Source organism: Muscardinus avellanarius, assembly GCF_963383645.1.
Source record: "Muscardinus avellanarius genome assembly, chromosome: 8".
NCBI lineage: Eukaryota > Metazoa > Chordata > Mammalia > Rodentia > Gliridae > Muscardinus > Muscardinus avellanarius.
In genome coordinates, this window is record NC_137794.1 from 6,467,812 (window position 1) to 6,489,315 (window position 21,504).

At 48.5% G+C, this 21,504-nt stretch overlaps 1 protein-coding gene across 1 annotated transcript in view; it reads right to left on the reverse strand.

Annotated features, from left to right (window-relative positions):
* TNFRSF21 (TNF receptor superfamily member 21) overlaps nt 1-12,171 on the reverse strand; it is a gene marked incomplete at both ends in the record, with an annotated part of 61,824 nt that extends 49,653 nt beyond the window's left edge. The window contains one exon of the mRNA XM_080700769.1: nt 12,073-12,171. Within this exon, the coding sequence (XP_080556895.1) occupies nt 12,073-12,171 (99 nt within the window). The remainder of the gene's footprint in view (nt 1-12,072) is intronic.
* Between the last annotated feature and the right edge of the window lie 9,333 nt (nt 12,172-21,504).

Sequence of the window (21,504 nt, forward strand, 5' to 3'; positions counted from 1 at the left end):
AGATGAAAAAGTTAGTATACTGAAGAGTTAAGACATTTCTCTCTCATTTTTATAAAGATTACACTACCTCGGTGCTTACCATTATAAGCAGTATAATGAGATTATCCGCCCAAGCTATCTACACCCCTTTCAAATTTTAACCTGAGTTACTTTGAAATTGTCATTTACGCTGGACGCTTATTTCACCAACAATAATTAATAGATAAATGAGACAATTATCAGTGTACCATCCCAAACAGCACATGACATGGGAACACGCTACTTATAGAATGATTAAAAGTAAACAAACGCCGGGGCGTGGTGGCGCACGCCTGTAATCCCCGCGCTTGGGAGGCGGAGACAGGATGATGGCGCAGGTTTGGAGCCAGCCGCGCTGGCTTAAGAGACCCTGTTTCAAAAATATAAAAATAGGTCTGGGAGTGTAGCCCGGAGGTAGAAGGGCTTCCAGGAACCCCAGTACCACCAAAAAAAAAAAAAAAAAAGTAAACAAACATCAGAACCCAGCAAACTCCGAAGAGGGAGAAGTAGCCCTTTATGACCTGACACAAAAGCTCCCACAGGGTCCGTGCTTGGGCTGGCAACGGGCATCACACCTGTGCTTTTTCACGGGTACTCTGGGGCCCAGGGACCGGCTGAAGACAAGAAACACCCAGATGTGCGCGCACAGTCGGCTTAACAATGCCCACCTACTCCTGGACAATACTCAGGGAGTGTGTGCGTGCGTGCATGCGTGTGTGTGTGTGTGTGTGTGTGTGTGTTCCTGGGGATGAAACTCAGAGGCTTTCTACCTCCAGGCTACACTCCCAGACCTATTTTCTATTTTATTTGGAAACAGGGTCTCACTAAGTTGCTGAGAGGCTTACTAAGTAGGTGAGACTGGCTTCAAACCTTTGCGACCCTCCAGTCTCAGCCTCCCGAATGCTGAAATTAAAAGTGAGCGCCACCACGCCCGGCACTTGTTTTTTATTTTGAAATAGGGTCTCACTGAGCTGCTGAGGGCCGCACTGAATTGCTGAGGCTGGCCTCAAACCTGCAATCCCTCTTTCTCAGCCTCCTAAGTACTGGAAATAATCCAGAGAAAGAATGGCCCTGTATTCAATCCTTAGTACTATGAAAGGAAAAAAAAAGGAACACTTCAAGAATAAAACTTTAAAACTTCCACAAATTATAAGCAGAACAGTCCCCAGCTACATTATACTTGGTCAGCTCTCAGGTCGCCCCTCCATTCCCTCAAAATCAGGGAGTGTTTGCAAAGCTGGCGGGTTAGAGACTGACACGGCTAGAATGTGCTGACAAGAAGACCAGGAGGAGGTAAGCTCCGGGAACACTGGCTAAGAAGAAGACGAGACCTCCCTCCCCAACTCTCTGGACCTGCAGAGCAGAAGAGTGTGCGCAGGGAGGGCCCGGCTCCCTCCTCTGCCTCCACAGAGATGCCAGGAGCGGGCTGCACTCTTTTGTGGCCCCTTCTGGTAAATGAGTTGGTATCCCATACAAGACAGGAAGAGAAGACGGCGGCCAGTGTGTGTGTGTGTGTGTGTATGGGGGCACTACTCCTGCTCAGAAAGGATTTTCAGAAAAGCAAAACCAGCCTTCCCAGGCACTGTGCAGACTCCAGCACAAAAGCAGAGTGATGCCCACTTTATCCTGAGGCACTGGCTGCTTGCAATGCTGATACTGCCATATGATACGAAATATATATTTCTCTGTCCCTGGTTCTGGGACAAGGCTCCTGAGTCCTTGGGACTGTCACAGTGCTAAGAAGGTCTTCTGTGTGCTGGACGTCCCCAGATAGCATCGATACGGGGTCTTGTCACCAGAAAGACCATGGCAGGATTAGAGAGTGGCCCGTCCATCCCAAACCCTTGGGAGGAGAGAGGAGCCGATGATGGTTAATGATGTAATCAATCATGGCTGCATGGTAAAGCCTCCGTAAAACCCCAAAAGGACAGGGTTCAGAGGGAGCTCAATTGGACACGCCATTCCCATTCTTTGAGGTTATTACCTAGAGCTGCTTCTTCCACAGAAGGCAGAAATGGGTAATTACTGCAGAAAACATATGGCGTACATCCCACAAAGCCAAAAATGTACACTACAGGGCACTTTACAGATAAAGTGTACCAATCCCTGATCTAAAGTTCAGAAAAAGCTCCTTGTTCTAAATTTCTCTTGGAAAGGCACAGTTAATATCAACCTACCGTTAGCTCCAGCAGGCCCTCCAGAATGGCTGTCTAAAAAAGAAATTAGAAGGTCCCAACTCTTCTCAAATGCCCACACAATCCTTTACTTAAAATGTGTGTGGACACCCAGCAGAACACACACGGGGTGATTCCTCACTGCATCTATGACAACGATGGCTGGAAAAGCCAACCGATTTGACATTTAATAGATAAAAATATTGAGCTGGGCGTATGGGGGGGTAAAGAATTAAAGTAGCCAGGCATGGTGGTACACATCTGCAATCCCAGTACTTGGGAGGCTGAGACAGCAGAATTGCAGGTTCAAGGCCAGCCTCAGAACTTAGCAAGACCAATAAAAATAAAAAATAAAATAAGGTTGGAGGTGTTAACTTCAAGGTAAAATGCCCATGGGTTCAATCCCCAGCACCACACAATGGTGCTTGTAGTACCTGTAATCCCAGTACTTGGGAGGCTGAGACAGGAGGATTACAGGTTTGTGGCCAACCTCAGCAACCTCATGAGGCTCTCCACAACTTAGTGAGATCCTGCTTTAAGATTAAAAAACAATAAAATAGGGCTTGGATGTAGAATGCCTGAGTTCAATCCCCAGGACGAACAAAAAAAAAATTAATGAAAATGAGATTAATATAAATTCTACCCAATAGTTGAAACAGAAGCCTATGTAATTGCAAAGGCAATCATAATAAGGATACATTTATGACATCTCTGTGAACTGCTAGAATTCAAATCTGCACACGCAAAGACCCTGGCATATCTACTATATTAAAGGCGCAGACATCGAGTCAAGCCATCAACTCCGATGCTGGCAGGTTTTCGGGGTAGAAAGCACATTTATAGGTGGTTGGTGGCACTCTAAATTAACTGTCTTCCTGAAGACTATCTGGCACTACGCAGCAAAAGACATAAAACCATTCATTCATTTCCTTTGACCCAGCAATTCCACTTTGAGGAATATACCTTGGGGAAAGAGCCCTTGGCTCGCACAGGGACAGCTTCATCAGCTCTGTTGGAGTAGAACACCAGCAATGCCCGCATCCAATAGCAGCATGGCCCAACACATTGCCGACCAGCTATTTAAAAATGGCAGGCACAGAGGCCTGGGCTGATGTGAATTACAGGCATCTCAACCCCACACAACGCGCACCCAAACCTCAGGATCCCCAACCCCGCCCCTCCTCCCTCGACTGTCCTTCCCATCACAGGCCACTCCACTCAGGAGCCTTCACGATTGCTTTCCTTCAACGCCACCTGCCCCTCCTGTTTCACCATCAGTAAACTTCACAATCCCCATCCACACCCAGAACGACCGTAAGAGATTCCCACCGGCTCCCGCCTGCACATTGTACCTCTCTAATCCACGCTCCAGGGAGCTCCAGAGTGTTTAAAAAAAATTGAGGGCTGGGAGTGTAGCCTCGCACACTCAAGGCCCTGGGTTCTATTCTCAGCAGCAAAAAAACTTTAGTTAAAATTAATAATGATGGAATTCAAGCCATATTGTCACCCTGCTTCTCACTGAACACTGAATGACACTAAGGGCTCCACATCTTCAAAGGTCTGTATGATGTGGCACCTTCCTTCTCTTCAGCCACAATCCAAGTTTTCTTTGTCCCCATCCTCTGCGCACCAACCACAGTGGCCCTCCTTCCTTCCCTCCTTCTGGAATTCTCTTCCTTCTGCTCTTCAGTGGCTGGTTCTTATTAAACATGACCCCTTCTAAAAAACTCCAAAATGGTGAGAGCCTAGATAAACTTTCATGATCATATACCCATGTCTGTCGTTTAACAGATGCTTTATAAAGTTTATTAAATGAACCTAAAATATATCTTTGCGAAAGAACAGAAAATAGCTACGCAGAGAAAAACAAAACATGGGCTAACACATACACACCGTTTTAACTGTACAGCTCTTATTATGGAGGAGAACTGAAGGGGAAGGAAACATAAGACAATCTCGTGCCCACTAAGTTCTTCCAGACTGCTAACCTGCTTGAGTTTAGAATATTCTTTCTGCCGGGCGTGGTGGCGCACGCTTGTAATCCCTGCACTTGGGAGGCTGAGACAGGAGGATCGCACAGGTTCGAAGCCAGCTTCAGCTACTTAGTGAGGCTCTCAGCAACTTAGTGAGACCCTGTTTCTAAATAAAATATAAAAATAGGTCTGGGAGTATAACCCGGAGGTAGAAAACCCCTGAGTTCCACCCCCAGTACCACCCCCCCCAAAAAAAAAGAATATTCTTTCTTACTAACTCGAGTACTCTTGAGTTGTAGCTCAAAGTACCAAAGTACCTCAAATTCTGATGACTCTTAAACTTACCTAGAATGAATGAAGAGTTAATTTAAAACAAGATCTTTCTGGGATCCATCCAATATTGCTACATCGAGCCAGAAATGAAAATGGTTAGCCTATCACCTGTTGATTGAGAGGGCTGAAATAGAAAATCAACACTGTCGCCGAGAATTCCAAATGAGGAGACCAATACACACAAACTCTGCCCATTCTGTAATTTTTATTGAACCGGTGTTATGGTTTAGATCTACAATGGCCCCAAGACTTATGGGTTGAAGGCTTGATCAGAGGTGGGGCTTTGGAGAGGCGACCAGATCATGGAGGCTCTGACCTCACTGATCGATTTATCCATTGATAGCTTCAGAACTAATGGTATTTATTACTGGGAGGCAGTGGAAACTTTCTCTCTCTCCTTCCTGGTCACCATGAGATTCTGCCTCCCCACAGGTTCATAGCTAAGAGCCAAAGGAATAAGAACCAATACTTCTGAAACCTTTTCTTCTTTAGGTTGATTTTCTCTGGCATTTTGTCACAGTGATAGGAAGCTGACTCACACAGAAAACCAGCTAGGTAAGATTTAAACCCAAGAAGAAAGAAGAGCCATGGGCTTTTAGATAAAAACAGAGAAAGGTCTGATAAAGACCAATTAAATTATTCTGGGAACCTATCGCCATTTTCCTTAGCAACCCTCCGACCTCTGCTAATTTTTCTTAAGTAGAAATGGCCATATCCAAAGTAAAATTAGATAATGGTCTTGTCACAGAGATTCTTTGGGAGACCAGATAGCCAACCTCCTTCTCCAGCATCAATGATGAAACAATTCCCTCTCCCCCAGTGCCTTTCTCTGGTGAACTCTGTCCCTACAATCGGCAAAGCGCTACGGTCACAAGCTTGCTTACGAGGGTGCTACCAGATTGTGATAAACCACACACACAGAGTCTTATGGGGTTGTTCAAATCATGGCGTTCAGCCAGCTTCCAAGAGTCCTGTAGTACCGAGTGAACAAAGGAAAGATAATAGCAGAGGGGAGAAGCCCGTGCCCTTCTCCTGTACCAATAATTTGGCTAGCAACAAAGAGAACCCCCAAAGGCCCTCAAGCGAGCCGAAACCTCACCGCTAAGCAGAAGCACCGTCACACTCTTACTCACTAAGCAAATATTTTCCAAAACGACCCAAGTTGCAGGAAAGCGGAGCACTCACCCCCTATTTATAACACTGCATTTTGCACGGGGTAGCTTTCCATCCCAGCCATGGCACCGCGGCCCGCCGCAGTCACACCATCGCAAAAGGCTTGCCAGCGACTCCCTCCCCTGCCGGTCCACGCACAGGTTCTCTTACTGGTACTTTTGGCCTAACTTCCAAGCACCATCGTGGAGCGGAGCCACTTGTAACATGAAAGCAGCGTGCCCAACCCTCGGGTTAAAAAAAAAAAAAAAAAAAACATTCCTTTTACAGGAGACAAAATTCTGGTAAGTTAAAGCGCCCCGTCCCCTGCCACGACTTGGCAGAAAGAACAGTGTGTGGAAAGCCAGGCTGACCTAGATTCAAGTCTTCCATCCATCCCTGGCCAACAGCGGGACTGTAAACTCTCAAGCCTCATTCCCTTACCTGTAAGATTGGGCTAATGCCATTGGGGGACTCCCGTGACTGGCTGAGATGGCTTGGAGAAGGTATGCAGCGTCATTGATAAATAAATACTTGTAAATGAGGACCAGTGCCACCGATATCAATGATTAACATTAACAGCCATTTCCTGTCTGTCCCCTCCGGGCTGTGGGTGCTGAAGCCCTACTGAAGCCACGGCTGCTCTTATTTGCTTCTAGGATTCATAGACTTTCTCCCCTTCTCTCTCCAAAATCCATTAAGCTCTGTTCCTTCTTCCCAAACAGACGGATTTGCTCATGGTGCCAAGCAACAGAGCCACCGAGCCTTCTGGTGGCAGAGGGAAAAAATGGAAAATTATATGAGTCTCGCCATGACTGAGCTTACTAAAGCTTCTCTGCTTGGTTTTGTTTTTGCTTAAAACCACCTTGGGCATAATTTTCAGCTCTTTTGAAGAGAAGCACCTCCCTAGTGTGGCACCTTGACGACCCACCCACATTCTGCCCAGTCCCCCACCTGCCTGAGGTTTCTCCGAGCAGAGCTTTCCCATCAAGCTGGGCATAGTGGCGCACGCTTGTCATCCCAGTACTAGGGAGGCCAAGACAGGAGAATCGTGCAGGTTCAAAGCCAGCCTCAGCTACTTAGTGAGGCTCTCCAAAACTTTGTGAGAATCTGTTTCCAAATAAAATAAAAAATAGGTTTTTGGGAGTGTAGCCCAGAGTTAGAAAGCCCCTGGGTTCCATCCCCAGTACCGGGGGGGGGGGGGGGGGGGGGGGGAATCCCACCATTGCAAACATCTGTCACCTCCAAAGTCAGGACACTGCCATGAGACGTTCCCTGGTCGCCTTCTGCACCCCTTGAAACAGTAAAATCACGACTGCTTTTGAACCAACAGCCTTGGTCTCAGGGAAGATGCCCTCAGCCATAGCCTGAGCCCTGCCTTGCATCTGCCAGACCCTCCACTCAAGGCTTACTCCACAGCTTCAGGCCGGAGATGGCAGGCGGTGGGAAAGCCAGGTGGCACCAGACAGCCCAATTTAAGATTCCTGTTGATTTTTTGGTATTTGACAAATATAAACACAAGGGAAAGACCAGTATTTATTCATGGTTCCCCCCAATTCGTAAAGAATCAAGGCTGAGCAGCTGCTACGGCAGTGGTCACAAAGCCTCCCACACACTAAAGCCAAAGGGGAGCCAACTGTGGGGACCAAGCTGACGCCCATGACGGCTTCAGCTGTCATCCTGTCAAACAGACTGATCTGCATCTGATAGTCCAATGTGTTCTCAGTCATCACTGGACACCTGCCCAAAGCTCCGGGCTCCTCTTGTCACAGAAGAAAAGCACCTGTGTTTGCCAAGAAGTTGCTGGTGACCTGGCTTCACCACAATTTGCCAGGCCTGCCTTGGGGGAGGAAGGGCAGCGGAGTATTAGCCCTTACTGGAAAAAAGAAGACAGAGCTGTTTATACAGGGGAAAGCCAGTAACTCGATTCGGATTGGCCCCTGAAGAGTAGGATGATGCATCTGCCCATTTCCCGTCACAAGAAGAAAAAAGCTATGAACTTCACCTAAGCCATTTATAGTGTACCTGCTTTATAAAGGGCCGGCTGAGCCCTTTATAAACACAAAATCAATTTACCACCTACCTATGGAGCCTCCAAAGAGGAGGTACCTCCCACCTTGGAGGATGGAGGATGGAGTCCAGGGCAGAGTTAAAGGTGTGAAGTCTCTACATTCTGACCCATAACAGAGGAAGCAGGTGGACTGTCCGCCAGGACCAACCCAGAGGTGCACACGCCATGCTGCGATTCAGTAAGGACCAACCAGGAGGGGGCCAATGGCTGCAGACTATCCCAGAAAATATGGCACTCAGCGTACACCCCATATTCAACTTGATAAGACTCAGTCTAAATTTAGCTAGATCAAAATAGGCCATGTTGGCGGTGGGTAGGAGGTCTATTTCTGTTTAGTCTCAGGGTTTGTCTCTCAAATGAAGATAGAATCATCTCGTTGTAAAGATTTTTTTTTTCCTTGATGTTTTGGTTTGCTTTTATAGCTTATTTACACTGGAGGTTGTTTGGTGGGTTGGTTTTGGACTAAACATCAAATAGACGCAAATATACACCTTTAGGAAGTTCAGACAAAGCCAGGCATGGTGGTACAAGCCTGTCATCTCAGTACTTGGGAGGCTGTCTGAGACAGGAGGATCACACAGGTTCATGGCCAGCCTCAGCTACTTAGTGAGGCCCTCAGCAACTTATAGTGAGACCAAAAGAAGCATAGGATGTTTTATCAGTAGAGTTTTAGCCTCTTTCTCAGCTTTTACATTCTAGGATTATAAAGTATACAGAAAAGGGGAAATCTTTTGATCACAGCATCAGCTTGAATTTTAAGTTCCACACGAACTTGCCCGGTGGGGACTGATACCCAGGATGTGTGAAGACTTAGTGGCACATCCTGGGTATCAGTCCCCACCGGCCCACCCCGTGGCTGCCTAGTACATTAAAATGCCAAGATCCCAGGCCATCCTGCTAAGGTCAGACGGCAACATAAGCTAGCTGTCTGGTCTCAATAACAGTAACAAACTCACACTTGATACTCTGTAGGCAAACACAGCCGGAGAGGACCTTAAAGATCCTCAGGAATCATAATGCACTTAAATTATAGTTTCCAACACTTTAAACCTGTGTCCTAAGCCGGGCGTGGTGGCACACACGCTTGTAAACCCCGCGCTTGGGAGGCTGAGTCAGGAGGATCGCGCAGGTTCAAAGCCAGCCTCAGCTACTTAGTGAGGCTCTCAGCAACTTAGTGAGACCCTGTTTCCAAATAAAAAAATTAGAATAGGTCTGGGAGTATAGCCCAGAGGTAGAAAGCCTCTGGGTTCCACCTCTAGTACCACCAAAAAAAAAAATTAAAAAAAAATTAAAAAAATTAAACCTGTGTCCTTATCAATTATGGCTCCCGGCTGTCCCCCAACACACACACACACATTCTATCCGTACCTGTCAAAGCAAGCTCCCCGAAGGCAGAAAGCATCTCTGACCCTGTGGTTCACACTGGGCAGGACCTTCGGGAACATTCTTAAGCCGGCACAAACCTAAAAAGCTTATTTGCCTTGTCTCCAGACATTGGTCCTAGAATACACACCTCGTCCTCTGGGTGATGTTTTACGTCCTAACATCACACAGAAGCCTCCGCTCATCATAAACAGAGACTCACGCAGCAAGACTGCTCCTTCCAAGGGCGCCCATGGAATTCACCTTAGTGGCCATCTCGGCTTGGCCTGGGGACCCTTCTCGGGTGTTCCGTCTCCTTATGTCAAACAGGCAGCGTGGTGCCGGGCGAGGGCGACCGTGATCTCTTGAGTCCTAGCCCAGCGCCATCGCATGCAAGCCCTGTGGCCTAGGGAAACCCACGAAGTTCCTGGAGACTTATCTCACCTACAGAATGGGGACAAGACCACCTGCTCGACACAGATGTTAGAAACAGACAAGATGGTGTTATGTAAGGCACCTGGCGCATCATGACTGCTCTCTAGGAATACATACACACATAACATACATCCATATATATGCACAGTATATGTGGGTCTCACTAAGTTACAGAGGGCCTCACTAAGTAGCTGAGACTGGGCTGACCCTGCGATCCTCCTGTCTCAGCCTCCCAAGTACTGAGATTATAAGCGTGCACCCCATACCTGGCTTGCACAATATATTTATTTTTTAGTGGTACCGGGGATGGAACCTAGGGGCTATACCTCCGAGCTATACCCCAGACCTATTTTTTGTATTCTTTATTCTGAAACGGGGTCTTACTGAGCTACCGAGGGCCTCACTAAGCAGCTGAGGCTGGTCGTGAACCATGATCCTCCTGTCTCAGCCTCCCAAGTACTGGGATTACAAATGTGTGCCACCACGCCCAGCTCTATTGGGATTATTTTTTAACCTAACTGTAATCTATGAGCATATCACTAACCTCCCACATCCCCCAGCCATGTTCTGGGTACCCCGCCATGCATATGAGCCCATCGCATGTTCTGTGAACCCCACTGTTTACCTGAGCTGCAGTTTACCTGAGTTTATTATTCTGATATGGCCAGGGATCACAGCTGGATAAATATCCTTAGAATAATGTCATGAGATCACTGTCCACTCATTAGCAAAGCCTGTCTTGAGGACTGGGGCACGCAGCACAGCCCAAAACGAGACGTTTCTTCCCCACCCTGACTGAGAGTCCTAACCGTCCTCGAGGACCCTGGAACCCCCTCTCAGTCACCCTTAGGGATGATATGGCTCACTCCTGCCATCCCATGAACCTTAGCCTTTTTATTACAGTTTGCAGAAAAAAAAACAAGGACTCTTGCTTTGGGTATCACTTTGAAACTGCCTCCAGGCCCCATTACAAAATACATTTTTTTAAGCCAAATTTATATTCTCAGGTCTTCAGTTGCAAACGCACTGCAGAACCTTTGAGTAAGCCGAGTTTGACAATTCAAGAAAGAGTCGGGCCCTTTCTTGGTTAGTTAAAAAACCTACCCTTGATTACACCGAGCCCTTCCTGTAAGCGCCTATCTTGGGCTAAAGGTAAAAATGGATGAAATATTACACAATGACTTAAGATTTTAGCTGTGAGTGGATTCTACGCAGAGAATTATGAGAGATGTGTTGGAAGCACCCAGGAAATGTGGTGGGCTCTGGTCTAAGGCCTGAAGGTAACCCGAGGATAGACCCAACCACCACCTTGGGATGCTCACCAGAGGCTGCGATGGGCTTCTCTCTACCTTCAGACTGTCAACAGAGTCAGGGCCCAGGAGACTCTGCCTGCCTACCAAGTACCACACTGTTCAGGGCTACAAACCCAGCCTTTGCCATTATTGTAAATGGGCAGAAGCGTCTCTTCAGGGAGCCTGGGACTTGTCTCATTATAAATGCTCACAGCAACAAACTTTAGTTTCTCTCTCCCCCTTAAAATACACACACAGACAAGGAACCAGAGTGTCTGTAGGATGAATTCCCAGGCCATAGCAACTGCGGCGCCCGGGATCTAAGCAGATTTTGGCCGGCCTTTGGGCGGAAGGAGACAGCCAGACTGCCTTTCCCTCTCACAGCCCTGTGCAGAAAACAGGCTGTTTTGTTTTTGTGTTTTAGCTACCAATCTTCATCCTCCCTGCTGGGATAAAAGATAAGCACGGGGAACTTATGTGGGCTCAAGGCTTTGGTTTCAAACCCTCTTCCCCGTGACGCATCCCCTCACCCCACATTGGAAATAGGGGAAGGAGACTTGGGGGAAGTTGGGGTTAAGTTTTGGGTCCAGGATGGCTCCAGGCTTTGGACATTAAAATGATGGGGGACCCTACGCAGGGCACGCCCCGGTGCGGATGCAGGGCGGGCGCTGGAGGCGCCTGCGTGGCCCTGCAAACTCACCTGCCTGACCGCAGGTAAAGGAGAAATGGGAAAGGGGGACGAAAATTCCTATCCATTAGGTAGCCTTCTCTCCCCCTCCCCCCTTCGGGGCCGCCGCGCTGTCTGGCTCCGCGCCGGGGGGGGGGGTTTTGGAGGAGCCTGCGAGTGGATCGAAGGATTTTTTCTCTATTTTTTTTTTTTCTTGCGTGCATAAACTGAGACCCACCCGAGCCAAGTGCTACAGGGACGGTGGCGCTGCAGAGGCGGCGGCAGCAGCGCCGGGCGGGCTCGGTGGCAGCCGCGCACCGGTCCCCACCACTGCGGTAGCATCGCCGCATGACGCTGCAGCCCGCACAAAGCGGCGGCCGCGGGCCCCCTGCAGCCCCCGCCTCGGGGCCGCGCCGGGGGTGGCCCGGGGGTGCGCAGCCAGCCCAGGAGGGGGGCAGCCCTGAAATGCGCAGGAGCCGGGCGGCCCCCTCTAGCGCCGGACCGCGGGGAAAACCGTCCTCCGCCTCCCGAGCCCCGGCGCCCCCCACGGCCCAGCGCTCCCCCCCGCCCTCCCCCGGACCGCGCGCCCCCAGCTCACCAGCAGCAGCAGGGGGCCCGCGATCGTCGCGGCCGGGGCGCTGCGGGCCACGCGGCTGCGGCAGGCGAGGGCGGCGCCGCCGCGCGCCCGGGTCCCCATGGCTGAGCCCGGGGCCACCGCGGCGGGGCTCGGCGGCGGCTGCAGCTGCCTCCCGGGCCCGGAGCCCATCTACCTCCAGCAGCCCATGGCGGGCGGCGGCCGGGGAGGCGGCGGGGGTCCGCGGGCGCTCAGCAGCACCTGCCCCGCGGCCGCGCGGGGAGCTGCAGCCGCGGCCGCAGCGGGCGCCGGCCCTGGCTCTGCTCGGACAGCCGCTGCGGGGACGCGGGGGGGAGCGCTGGCCGCCGGGGAGCCGAGCGCCCGCTCCCCATAGCGAAGCTGCCCGCCGCCGCCGGCGCCCTGCGCTGCCCAGACCGGCCGGCGAGGGACTGAGCGCGGCCGCGGGGCTCGGGGACACACGTGGTGGCGCCGGAGGGCGGAGGACCAGCCCTTTGTGATGTCACCCGGGAGGAGGCCGGCTCTTTGTGCGCTCGGAACGGGAAAGGCGGTCCAGCGCCGCGAGGAGGGGGCCCGCGCCCCCTGGCGCTCGCTGCAGGAACTGCGTTGGCTTGTGGCTGGTCCAGGGCTGGGGAGGGCCCGGGAATCATGCCCACTCCTTACCCAACTTTTCTTCTCCTTCTCCTTCTCCTTCTCCTTCTCCTTCTCCTTCTCCTTCTCCTTCTCCTTCTCCTTCTCCTTCTCCTTCTCCTTCTCCTTCTCCTTCTCCTTCTCCTTCTCCTTCTCCTTCTCCTTCTCCTCCTCCTTCTCCTCCTTCTCCTTCTCCTTCTCCTCCTCCTTCTTCTCCTCCTCCTCCTCCTCCTCCTCCTCCTCCTCCTCCTCCTCCTCCTCCTCCTCCTCCTCCTCCCCTCCTCCTCCTCCTCCTCCTCCTCCTCCTCCTCCTCCTCCTTCTTCTTCTTCTTTGGTGGTACAGGGGTTCCTGGAAACCCTTCTACTCCCAGGCCTATTTTTATACGTTTTTAATTTGGAAACAGGGTCTCTTAAGCCAGCCCGATCCTCCTGTCTCCGCCTCCCAAGCACGGGGATTACAAGGGTGTACCACCACACCTGGCGATATTATTCTTTTTTTTTTTTTTTTGTAAGATAACTCGAAATTATTTGTGCAGCAGGGGCCTTTTTGTTTTTTCGGAAACAGGAGTAAAAATGCGTAGCTAAACCAGGTGTGGTGGCGCAGGCTTGTAATTTCAGCATTTGGGAGGCTGAGACAGGAAGGAGGATTATGGTTCACGGATAGCCTCAACTACTTAGGCCCTTTGCAACTCAGTGAGACCTCGTTTCAAAATAAAGAATAAAAAATAGGGTTGGGAATGTAGCTCAGAGGTAGAATGCTCCTGGGTTCCATTCCCAGTACCGCAAACAAAACAAAACAAAAGCATGGCTAGCCTGGTGTGGTGGCACACGCTCGTATCCTAGCATTTGAGGCTGACAGCCTCAGCTACTTAGTGAGGCTCTCTGCAACTTAATGAGACCCTGTTCCAAAATAAAGACTAAAAAATAGATCTGGGTGTGGTGGTGCATGCTTGTAATCCCAGCATTTGGGAGGCTGAGATAGGAGGATTGCAGTTAGCGGTTAGCGAACAGCCTCAGCTATTTAGTGAGACCCTCTGCAACTTAGACTCTGTTTCAAAATAAAGAGTAAAAAACAGGGCAGGGAGTGTAACTCAGTGGTCGAATGTCCCTGGGTTCCACCTCCAGAACCACAGAAAAGAAATAAATAAAAATAAAAAGTAGGACTGAGGTTTAGCTCAGAGCTAGAGGTCCTGGGTTCAACCCCGAATCCCCAGTGCTAAAAGAAGAAGAAGAAGAAGAAGAAGAAGAAGAAGAAGAAGAAGAAGAAGAAGAAGGAGGAGGAGGAGGAGGAGGAGGAGGAGGAGGAGGAGGAGGAGGAGGAGGAGGAGGAGGAGGAGGAGGAGGAGGAGAGAAAAAGAAAATTCCAACTTCCTGGTGGAATGTGGGTAAGTACATGAGAGGTAGCTAGCTCTCTTCTTCTGGAGTAAGACCAACTAGAGCATTCTCTTGGATGGCTGGCATCTGCTGCACTTCTGAAGGTGAGAGAGAGCCTGGCATCCCTGACTATGTCTTACCTGGGGGAGCCAGAGTCTCCTGAGGGCCACCACCGCCGCTGTGTATCTCATGGTGTAATGGGGTTGTCATCCTCTGCACCAAAGGCTTCCCCTGGCTGTGTTGCGCATGACACATGGCACTGGGTTGAAATGACCTCTTCAGCCAGTGGGTCCGCACCTCTCTGGGAGCTTGACAAGGCTCACTGTGGCTTTCTTTGACCCCATTGACTTCAAAACAAACATACATGGTCAATTATCTTCTTTATCATTGATTCTTTCAACCATCTGCCACTAAGAAGAATAATAAAGGGTTATAAAAGGCATGATAAGAGATTGATGATAATAATTAATACCAGAACAATTGCAATAAGACAGTTAATAAAAGTTATATGCACATTATCTCTCTAAACACCTTATCACAAGCCAGGGGTGGTAGCCCACACTTGGAATCTCAGTGTTTGAGAGGCTGAGACAGGAGAATCGCAGGTGGGAGGTCAGCCTCAGAAACTTAGCAGGACCCCATTTCCAAATAAAAAATAAAATTGGGCCAGGTGTGGTGGCGCATGCTTGTGATCCCAGTATTTGGGAAGCTGAGACAGGAGGATCGTGAAGGTTCAAAGCCAGCCTCAGCTACTTAGTGAGGATCTCAGCAACTAGTGAGACATTGTTTCCAAATAAAATATAAAATAGTCTGCGAGTGTAGCCTGGAGGTAGGAGGACCCTGGCTTCCATCCCCAGGATCACAAAACAATAAAATAAAATTAGGCTGGAGTGTAGCTCAGCGGTAGAAAGCCCCTGAGTTCAATCCCCAGTACCACAATAATTAAATAAAATAAATAAATCCTAATTGTGTGGGGCTCAGCCTTCTTTTCCTGGTGCTACTGTGAGCTGACTCTTTTCCTTAACATGGTAAAATGAGATGCTGGGGACATTGGAACAGAGTGTCAGGGCTAATGACCTTCAGAGGGAGGATGAGCTATGATGTTGCTGGTTACTAGGGAAAACAAACCTGAGGACGAGGGAGGACTGCTGTGTCCACTTTTCATAATAAAAATACCATTTGTCCACATTCCGAGAAGGGGCTGCTGGATGACCAACGTCCTGAGCTCAGCTCTGAAGGAACGACAGGAATCCCACAGGAGTAAGTGTGGGCTCCCGGAAGGTGCAGGAGTAAAGTATTTCAGATGGAGGAAGAACAGAAAACTCCACCCAGCAACAGCAAGACTGTTTCACCTCAACGTGTACTAAGTATCTGAGTAGCTCCTGTGTGCTGGTCACTGTTGCATATTACAAACACAAGATCCCATCTTGCAGAGGGTCATGGTGGTGCATGCCTATACTAGGTTCAATCTTCAGTACCACATATACACGGAAAAAAAAAAAAGTTGACCTCTGTCTATTGTGGGCCAGACTTTGAGAACTTGGAGGGCAAAGTCCACGTCTGTCCCCACTCCATCTCAGTACTGGGGATTGAACCCAGTGCCACTCACCACTGAACTGCACTCCCTAGTCCTGTTTATTTTTTTATTTTGACAAATTCTCACAAAGTTGCCCTCAAACTTGCGATCCTCCTACCTTAGCCTCCCAAGTAGCTGGAATTCCAGACCTGCGCCACCGTGCCCAGCTCAGAGTTTACATCTTAATCATCTTCATGTCTTCATAGTCAAGATTTGAGATAGCTGACTAGCTCAATAAAGATTTGTTGAGTGAGTGAAAGAAACGCGGGAAGTTTGACAAGTGGTGGAATAGTTAACGCATCAAGTGTTTTTTCTTTGTCCGGGCCTGAGTTTAAACGTTCTGAGTCGTGTTATATAAACCACAACAGGTTTAATCTTGTGTATCCCTAAAGTGCTATGTCTTCCACTTAGATTAAACAATTTGTCCAGAGCTCTGTTTCCTTAAAAGAACTCATTTAAGAACCTGCTGTTCTTTGGCCTAAGAAGGAGCCCAGCCATTCAGCAACAGATTGCAAGATGGAGTGCACGAACATGAGTTGGATGGGGTCTCCATGACGACGTGCTACCAAGACAGACCCTTGGATGAGATCAAATGGGGATAGAATTGCACAGCAGGCATTGTTCCAGGAGCTTCCTTCTTTCTGCGGATGCTACCCAAGGAATGATTTGTAAAATGAGACAACCAATTCCTATCAGAAGGTATGACACCTCTGTCTCACCCCCAAGAGCAGTAAGGTGATTGAATCATTTCTTTTTTTCTGAGAAAACAATGTGTAACTGGTACAGCATTGTGAAAAAAAGACGCTCATCTGGAACTACCCATGTGCACAAGAATCCACACCTAAGCCGGGCTAGCGGCGCACGCTTGTAACCCCAGCTCTTGGGAGGCTGAGACAGGAGGATCGTGCAGTTTCGAAGCCAGCCTCAGCTACTTAGTGAGGCTCTCAGCAACTTAGTGAGACCCTGTTTCCAAATAAGGTATACAGTAGGTCGGGAGTGTAGCCCGGAGGTAGAGGCCCTTGGGTTCCATACCCAGGTCCAAAAAAAAAAAAAAAAGAGTCTACACCTAAATTCCTTCATTTTGCCATAAGCTTTTCCCACAGATAGCCTTTAATTACTTCTCATTTAATAGAAAGGTTCATGAGAAAAATAAATCATGTTCATTCCTCCCTGCCCTTGATAAAAGATAGGAGATTTATTAGTCAAAAGAGAGTGGATTGTAGAACTCAGCAGATATTGGGTCAGATATCCATTTTACTACTTATTAGCTGGGTAAGTTTGAGCAAGTATCTGAATCTTTTTGAGTTTCTTAACTTGTAAAGCAGCTAAAAACTAACTCAAAATGGTGAAACAAGGAATAAAGAAGACAAAAGTGGTAAAAATCTTTCAGCAAAGGGCTTATCCTTTTGTATGTACCCAATAAATCAACTTCCTTTCTGGAATTTTTTTTTTTTGGGGGGATGATAAACTCTTATAAGCTACTCTTATTACAGAAGAAACATTGGCTGAAAACTTTTTTTGTGTGTGTGGTACTGGGGTTCCTGGAAGCCCTTCTACGTCCGGGCTACACTCCCAGACCTATTCTATACTTTTTTATTTTTGGAAACAGGGTCTCTTAAGCCAGCGTGGCTGGCTTTGAACCTGCGCGATCCTCCTGTCTCAGCCTGCCAAGAGAGAGGATTACAAGTGTGCACCACCACGCCCGGCTGGCTGAAAACTTTTAAACGTCTTCAGACACATTAGAATAAAAGGGAAAATGCTTTCTCAGAATTGATGTACTGTGCCGGGCATGGTGGAACATGCTTTTAATCCCAATACTTGGGAGACTGAGGCAGGAGAATCACAGGTTCCAGGCCAGCCCCAACAACTTAGTGAGGCCCTCTGCAACTTAGTGAGACTATGTTTCAAAATAAAAATAAAATAGGCTGGGGATGAATCTCAGAGGTAGAATACCACTGAGTTTAATCCCCAATACACACACACACACACACACACACACACACACACACACACACACACGATATAAAAAATGTAACAGCCGGGAGTCCTGGGTTCTGATTGGCTTTGGCAATGACCAGCTGTGGACTCTGGAGATGCTCCTCACTTCTCCGTATCTGTTTTGACATTTCAAGCTCCCTCGTTGTGCAGAATGGTACAAAGGAAGGAGCTTGAAATGTCCAAACATACAGACTAAGTTGTTATCCTTTCCACCACGGAAGTTCTAGAATATTGATTGGGTCCGGTGGGAAATGTTCTCCTAGTTAAGAGGAATGTAGTCATTGGAAGGGGGCGGTGGAAGAAGAAATGTTTTAAGGAGGGAGTCTCCAAGCAGACACCTGGGAGGGGGGAAGAATCCTGCAGTTTCTGGCCCTGTTGGGGAATTATCAAGCCTTTGGCTCCTCCGCCTTCCTCCTCTGCTCTACCTGATGGAACTCCTTTTATCTGCCCTGTTATGAAGGGCTTGTTTTGGCCCCGTGCTGTCAAAAGGCAGAGCGACAGGCAGAATGCCAGGCTAGGTGTGTCTTCCAGAAGCTTACATCAAAAACAGAGAGATAGAGCCGGGCGTGGTAGCACACGCCGCCAACAATCCCCATACTTGGGAGACTGAGACTGGAGAATTGCAGGTTCAAAACCGGTCTCAGCAATTTAGCCAGATCCTGTTGCTAAATAAGAAATAAAATAGAGCTAGGTGTTTGTCTTGGAGATAGAATGCCTCTGGGTTCAATCCCCAGTACCAAAAACAAAACAAAACAAACAAACAACAACAAACAGATAGATAAGGCCTGGTGCTGGGGAGGACATCTGTAATCCTCCTGGAGCCAAATACTTCTTCATGAGTCCATCTTTTCGTTGTCCCATCTGGGGTGCCAAAATGATACGGGGTACCTCCTCTAGTTGGGGTCTTGTCCAGTAGATTTTGATGAATAAAATCTAAGGACTAAGAAAGGGTATAGAAATATGAAAATTTTAGCCAGGCATGATGGCGCATGCCTGTAATCTTAGTCCTTGGGAGGCTGAGACAGGAGGGTCACAGGTTGGAGGACAGCCTCAGCAAGTAGTGAGATTCATCAATCTAGTGAGACCCTGTTTTAGAATAAAAATAAAATAGGAGCCGGGCGTGGTAGCGCACGCTTGTAATCCCAGCATTCGGGAGGCTGAGACGGGAGGATCGCGGTTCACGGACAGCCTCAGCTACTTAGTGAGGCCCTCTGCAACTCAGTGAGACCTGGTTTCAAAATAAAGAATAAAAAATAGGGCAGGGAGTGTAGCTTGGAGATCAAATGCCCCTGGGTTCCATCCCCAGACACGCAAAAATAAATAAATAAATAAATAAATAAATAAATAAATAAAATAGGGCTGGGGATGTAGCTGGAAGGTAGAATGTCCCTGGGGTCAATCCCCAGTAACACACACACACACACACACACACACACACACACACACGTGTGCGCACACACACACACACAAATTGGTCTGGGAATAACTCAGAGGTAGAATGCCCCTCGGGTCAATCCCCAGAATCAAAGGGGAAAAAAATCAGATAGATGAGATGTTGTATATGAAAGGGTACAGAGAGATGAGTCATTGACCATGAAGATGCGTAGCCCCAGCTCTATGGGTGTAGGAGAAAATGGTCATCGTCAAGGGCTGAGGTTTGGAGAAGGCTCAACAGGTTGTCCTCTGAATAGGGGGAAGCCTAACATGGAAGGAACGGGTTGGGTTTCTGAGTCAAGCAAGCAAACCCAGCGAAGGCCTAGAGGCAAGGGCGACATTGCCTTTTCACCGGAAACTCTGAAGTTCTTCCCCTGAGAACATCCCGTATCCGCACAGAAGTCCCGCCCTCATGAACAGAGCTACACGCCACCTGGAGTCGCTCAGTGGCAAACATGCTTTATCTTCTTACTTCTTTTTCTTTTTTTCTTTTAATTTTTTATTGGTGCACTGTAGTAAGATGGTAGAGGCAGACAGGCACACATCACCGTCCCCAATTTCAACCCCATGTCCTCCCCATTTCCACCTCTTTTTATTTTGTTTTTATTTATGTATTTATTTGTGGTTCTGGGGATGGAATCCAGGGGCTTCTACCTCTGGGCTACACTCCCACATCCATTTTATTTTTATGTACACATCACCATCCCCAATTCCAACCCCATTCCCCACTCCCACCTCTTTTTATTTTGTTTTTTATTTGTTTATTTATTTATTTGTGGTTCTGGGGATGAATTCCAGGGGCCTTCTACCTCTGGGCTACACTCCCAAATCCATTTTATATTTTATATGGAAACAGGGTCTCACTAAGTTGCCGAGAGCCTCACTAAGTAGCTGAGGCTGGCTTTGAACCTGCGCGACCCTCCTGTCTCCACCTCCCGAGCATGGGGATTGCAAGCGTGCCCACCACGCCCGACTTCTTTTCATTTTGAAACAGGGTCTCAATAGGCAGAGGAGCGTCTCACCACTTACTGAGACTGCCCTCCGACCCTGATCCCCCTGGGATTACAAGTGTGCGCCACCACGCCCGACTTGATGTCTGTGATTCTACAATGTCCGCCTCCTCCACTGCCTTCTTTGCCAGTCAAAGTCGTCCTCTCTCTTCCCCTTCCTCTTATTTCTCTCTTCTGTCCCTGGCTGAAGCACAGGTCTTTCTCGCCAAGGCTGAGACTTCCTCTTCTGATCTTGAGTCCACCGCTCCTGCCTCCTCTAAAATTGTCCCTTCCTTCCTCCCTTGCATCTCAAGTTTTCCTCCTACTTAGGAGGTCCAGATGTCTTCATCCTTATATACATTGAGGAACATGCACAAGCAGGCATGACAGTACATACCTGTAATCAATCCCAGCACTCGGGAGGCTGAGCCAGGAGGATCACAGGTTTGCGATCCTCTGGCCTCAGCAACTTAGAAAGATCCTTCAAAAGAAAAAGGGCTGAGGATATAGCTTGGAGGGAGGGAGGGAGGGAGGGAGGGAGGGAGGGAGGGAAAGAGAGAGAGAGAGAGAGAGAGAGAGAGAGAGAGAGAGAGAGAGAGAAAGAAGAAGAAGAAGGAAGAAGAAGAAGAAGAAGAAGAAGAAGAAGAAGAAGAGGAGGAGGAGGAGGAGGAGGAGGAGGAGGAGGAGGAGGAGGAGGAGGAGGAAGAAGAGGAGGAAGAAAGAAGAAGAAGGGGAGGAGGAGGAGGAGGAGGAGGAGAATAAGGAGAAGGAGGAGGAGGAGGAGGAGGAGGAAATATGCACAGGAACCAATAAACCTTTTACCTTGCTACTCTTCGAGTTACTGCTTGAAAGTTACTACTTGGTCTTCCTTCTTTTATAAGCTTTTCACAACAGCAATCTTTTTTTTTAAATTCACCTCCATATCTCTGTTTTTTCCTCTTCTTGACTTCGTTTATAACGAGGGCCAGGACAGGGTTTGGAACCTTACAATTAAAGTAACACTAGTGACCATGCATTGACCGTCTACTGTCGACCACACACGGAGCCCTTTATATCTCTCATCTCATTTGATCCAGACAATAAACGTGCAGGAGTAAAACTGGGATCATTTTCCTCATTTTACATATGAGCAAGTCGAATTTTACAGAAGACTCTGTGTGTGTGTGTGTGTGTGTGTGTGTGTGTGTGTGTTACTGGGATTGAACTCGGAGGCATTTTACCTTCGCACTACACCCCCAGCCTGGTTTTATTTATTTGGAAACAGAGTCTCACTAGGTTGATGAGTCTCACTATTTGCTGAGGTTGTCCTTGAACCTGTGATTCTCCTGTCTCAACCTCCCAAGCACTGGCATTACAAGCATGCGCCATCACATCCGGCCTTTTAACAGAGATTGTTATAACCTGCCTGTGTTCACAGACTAGCCTCAGGAAGAGAGA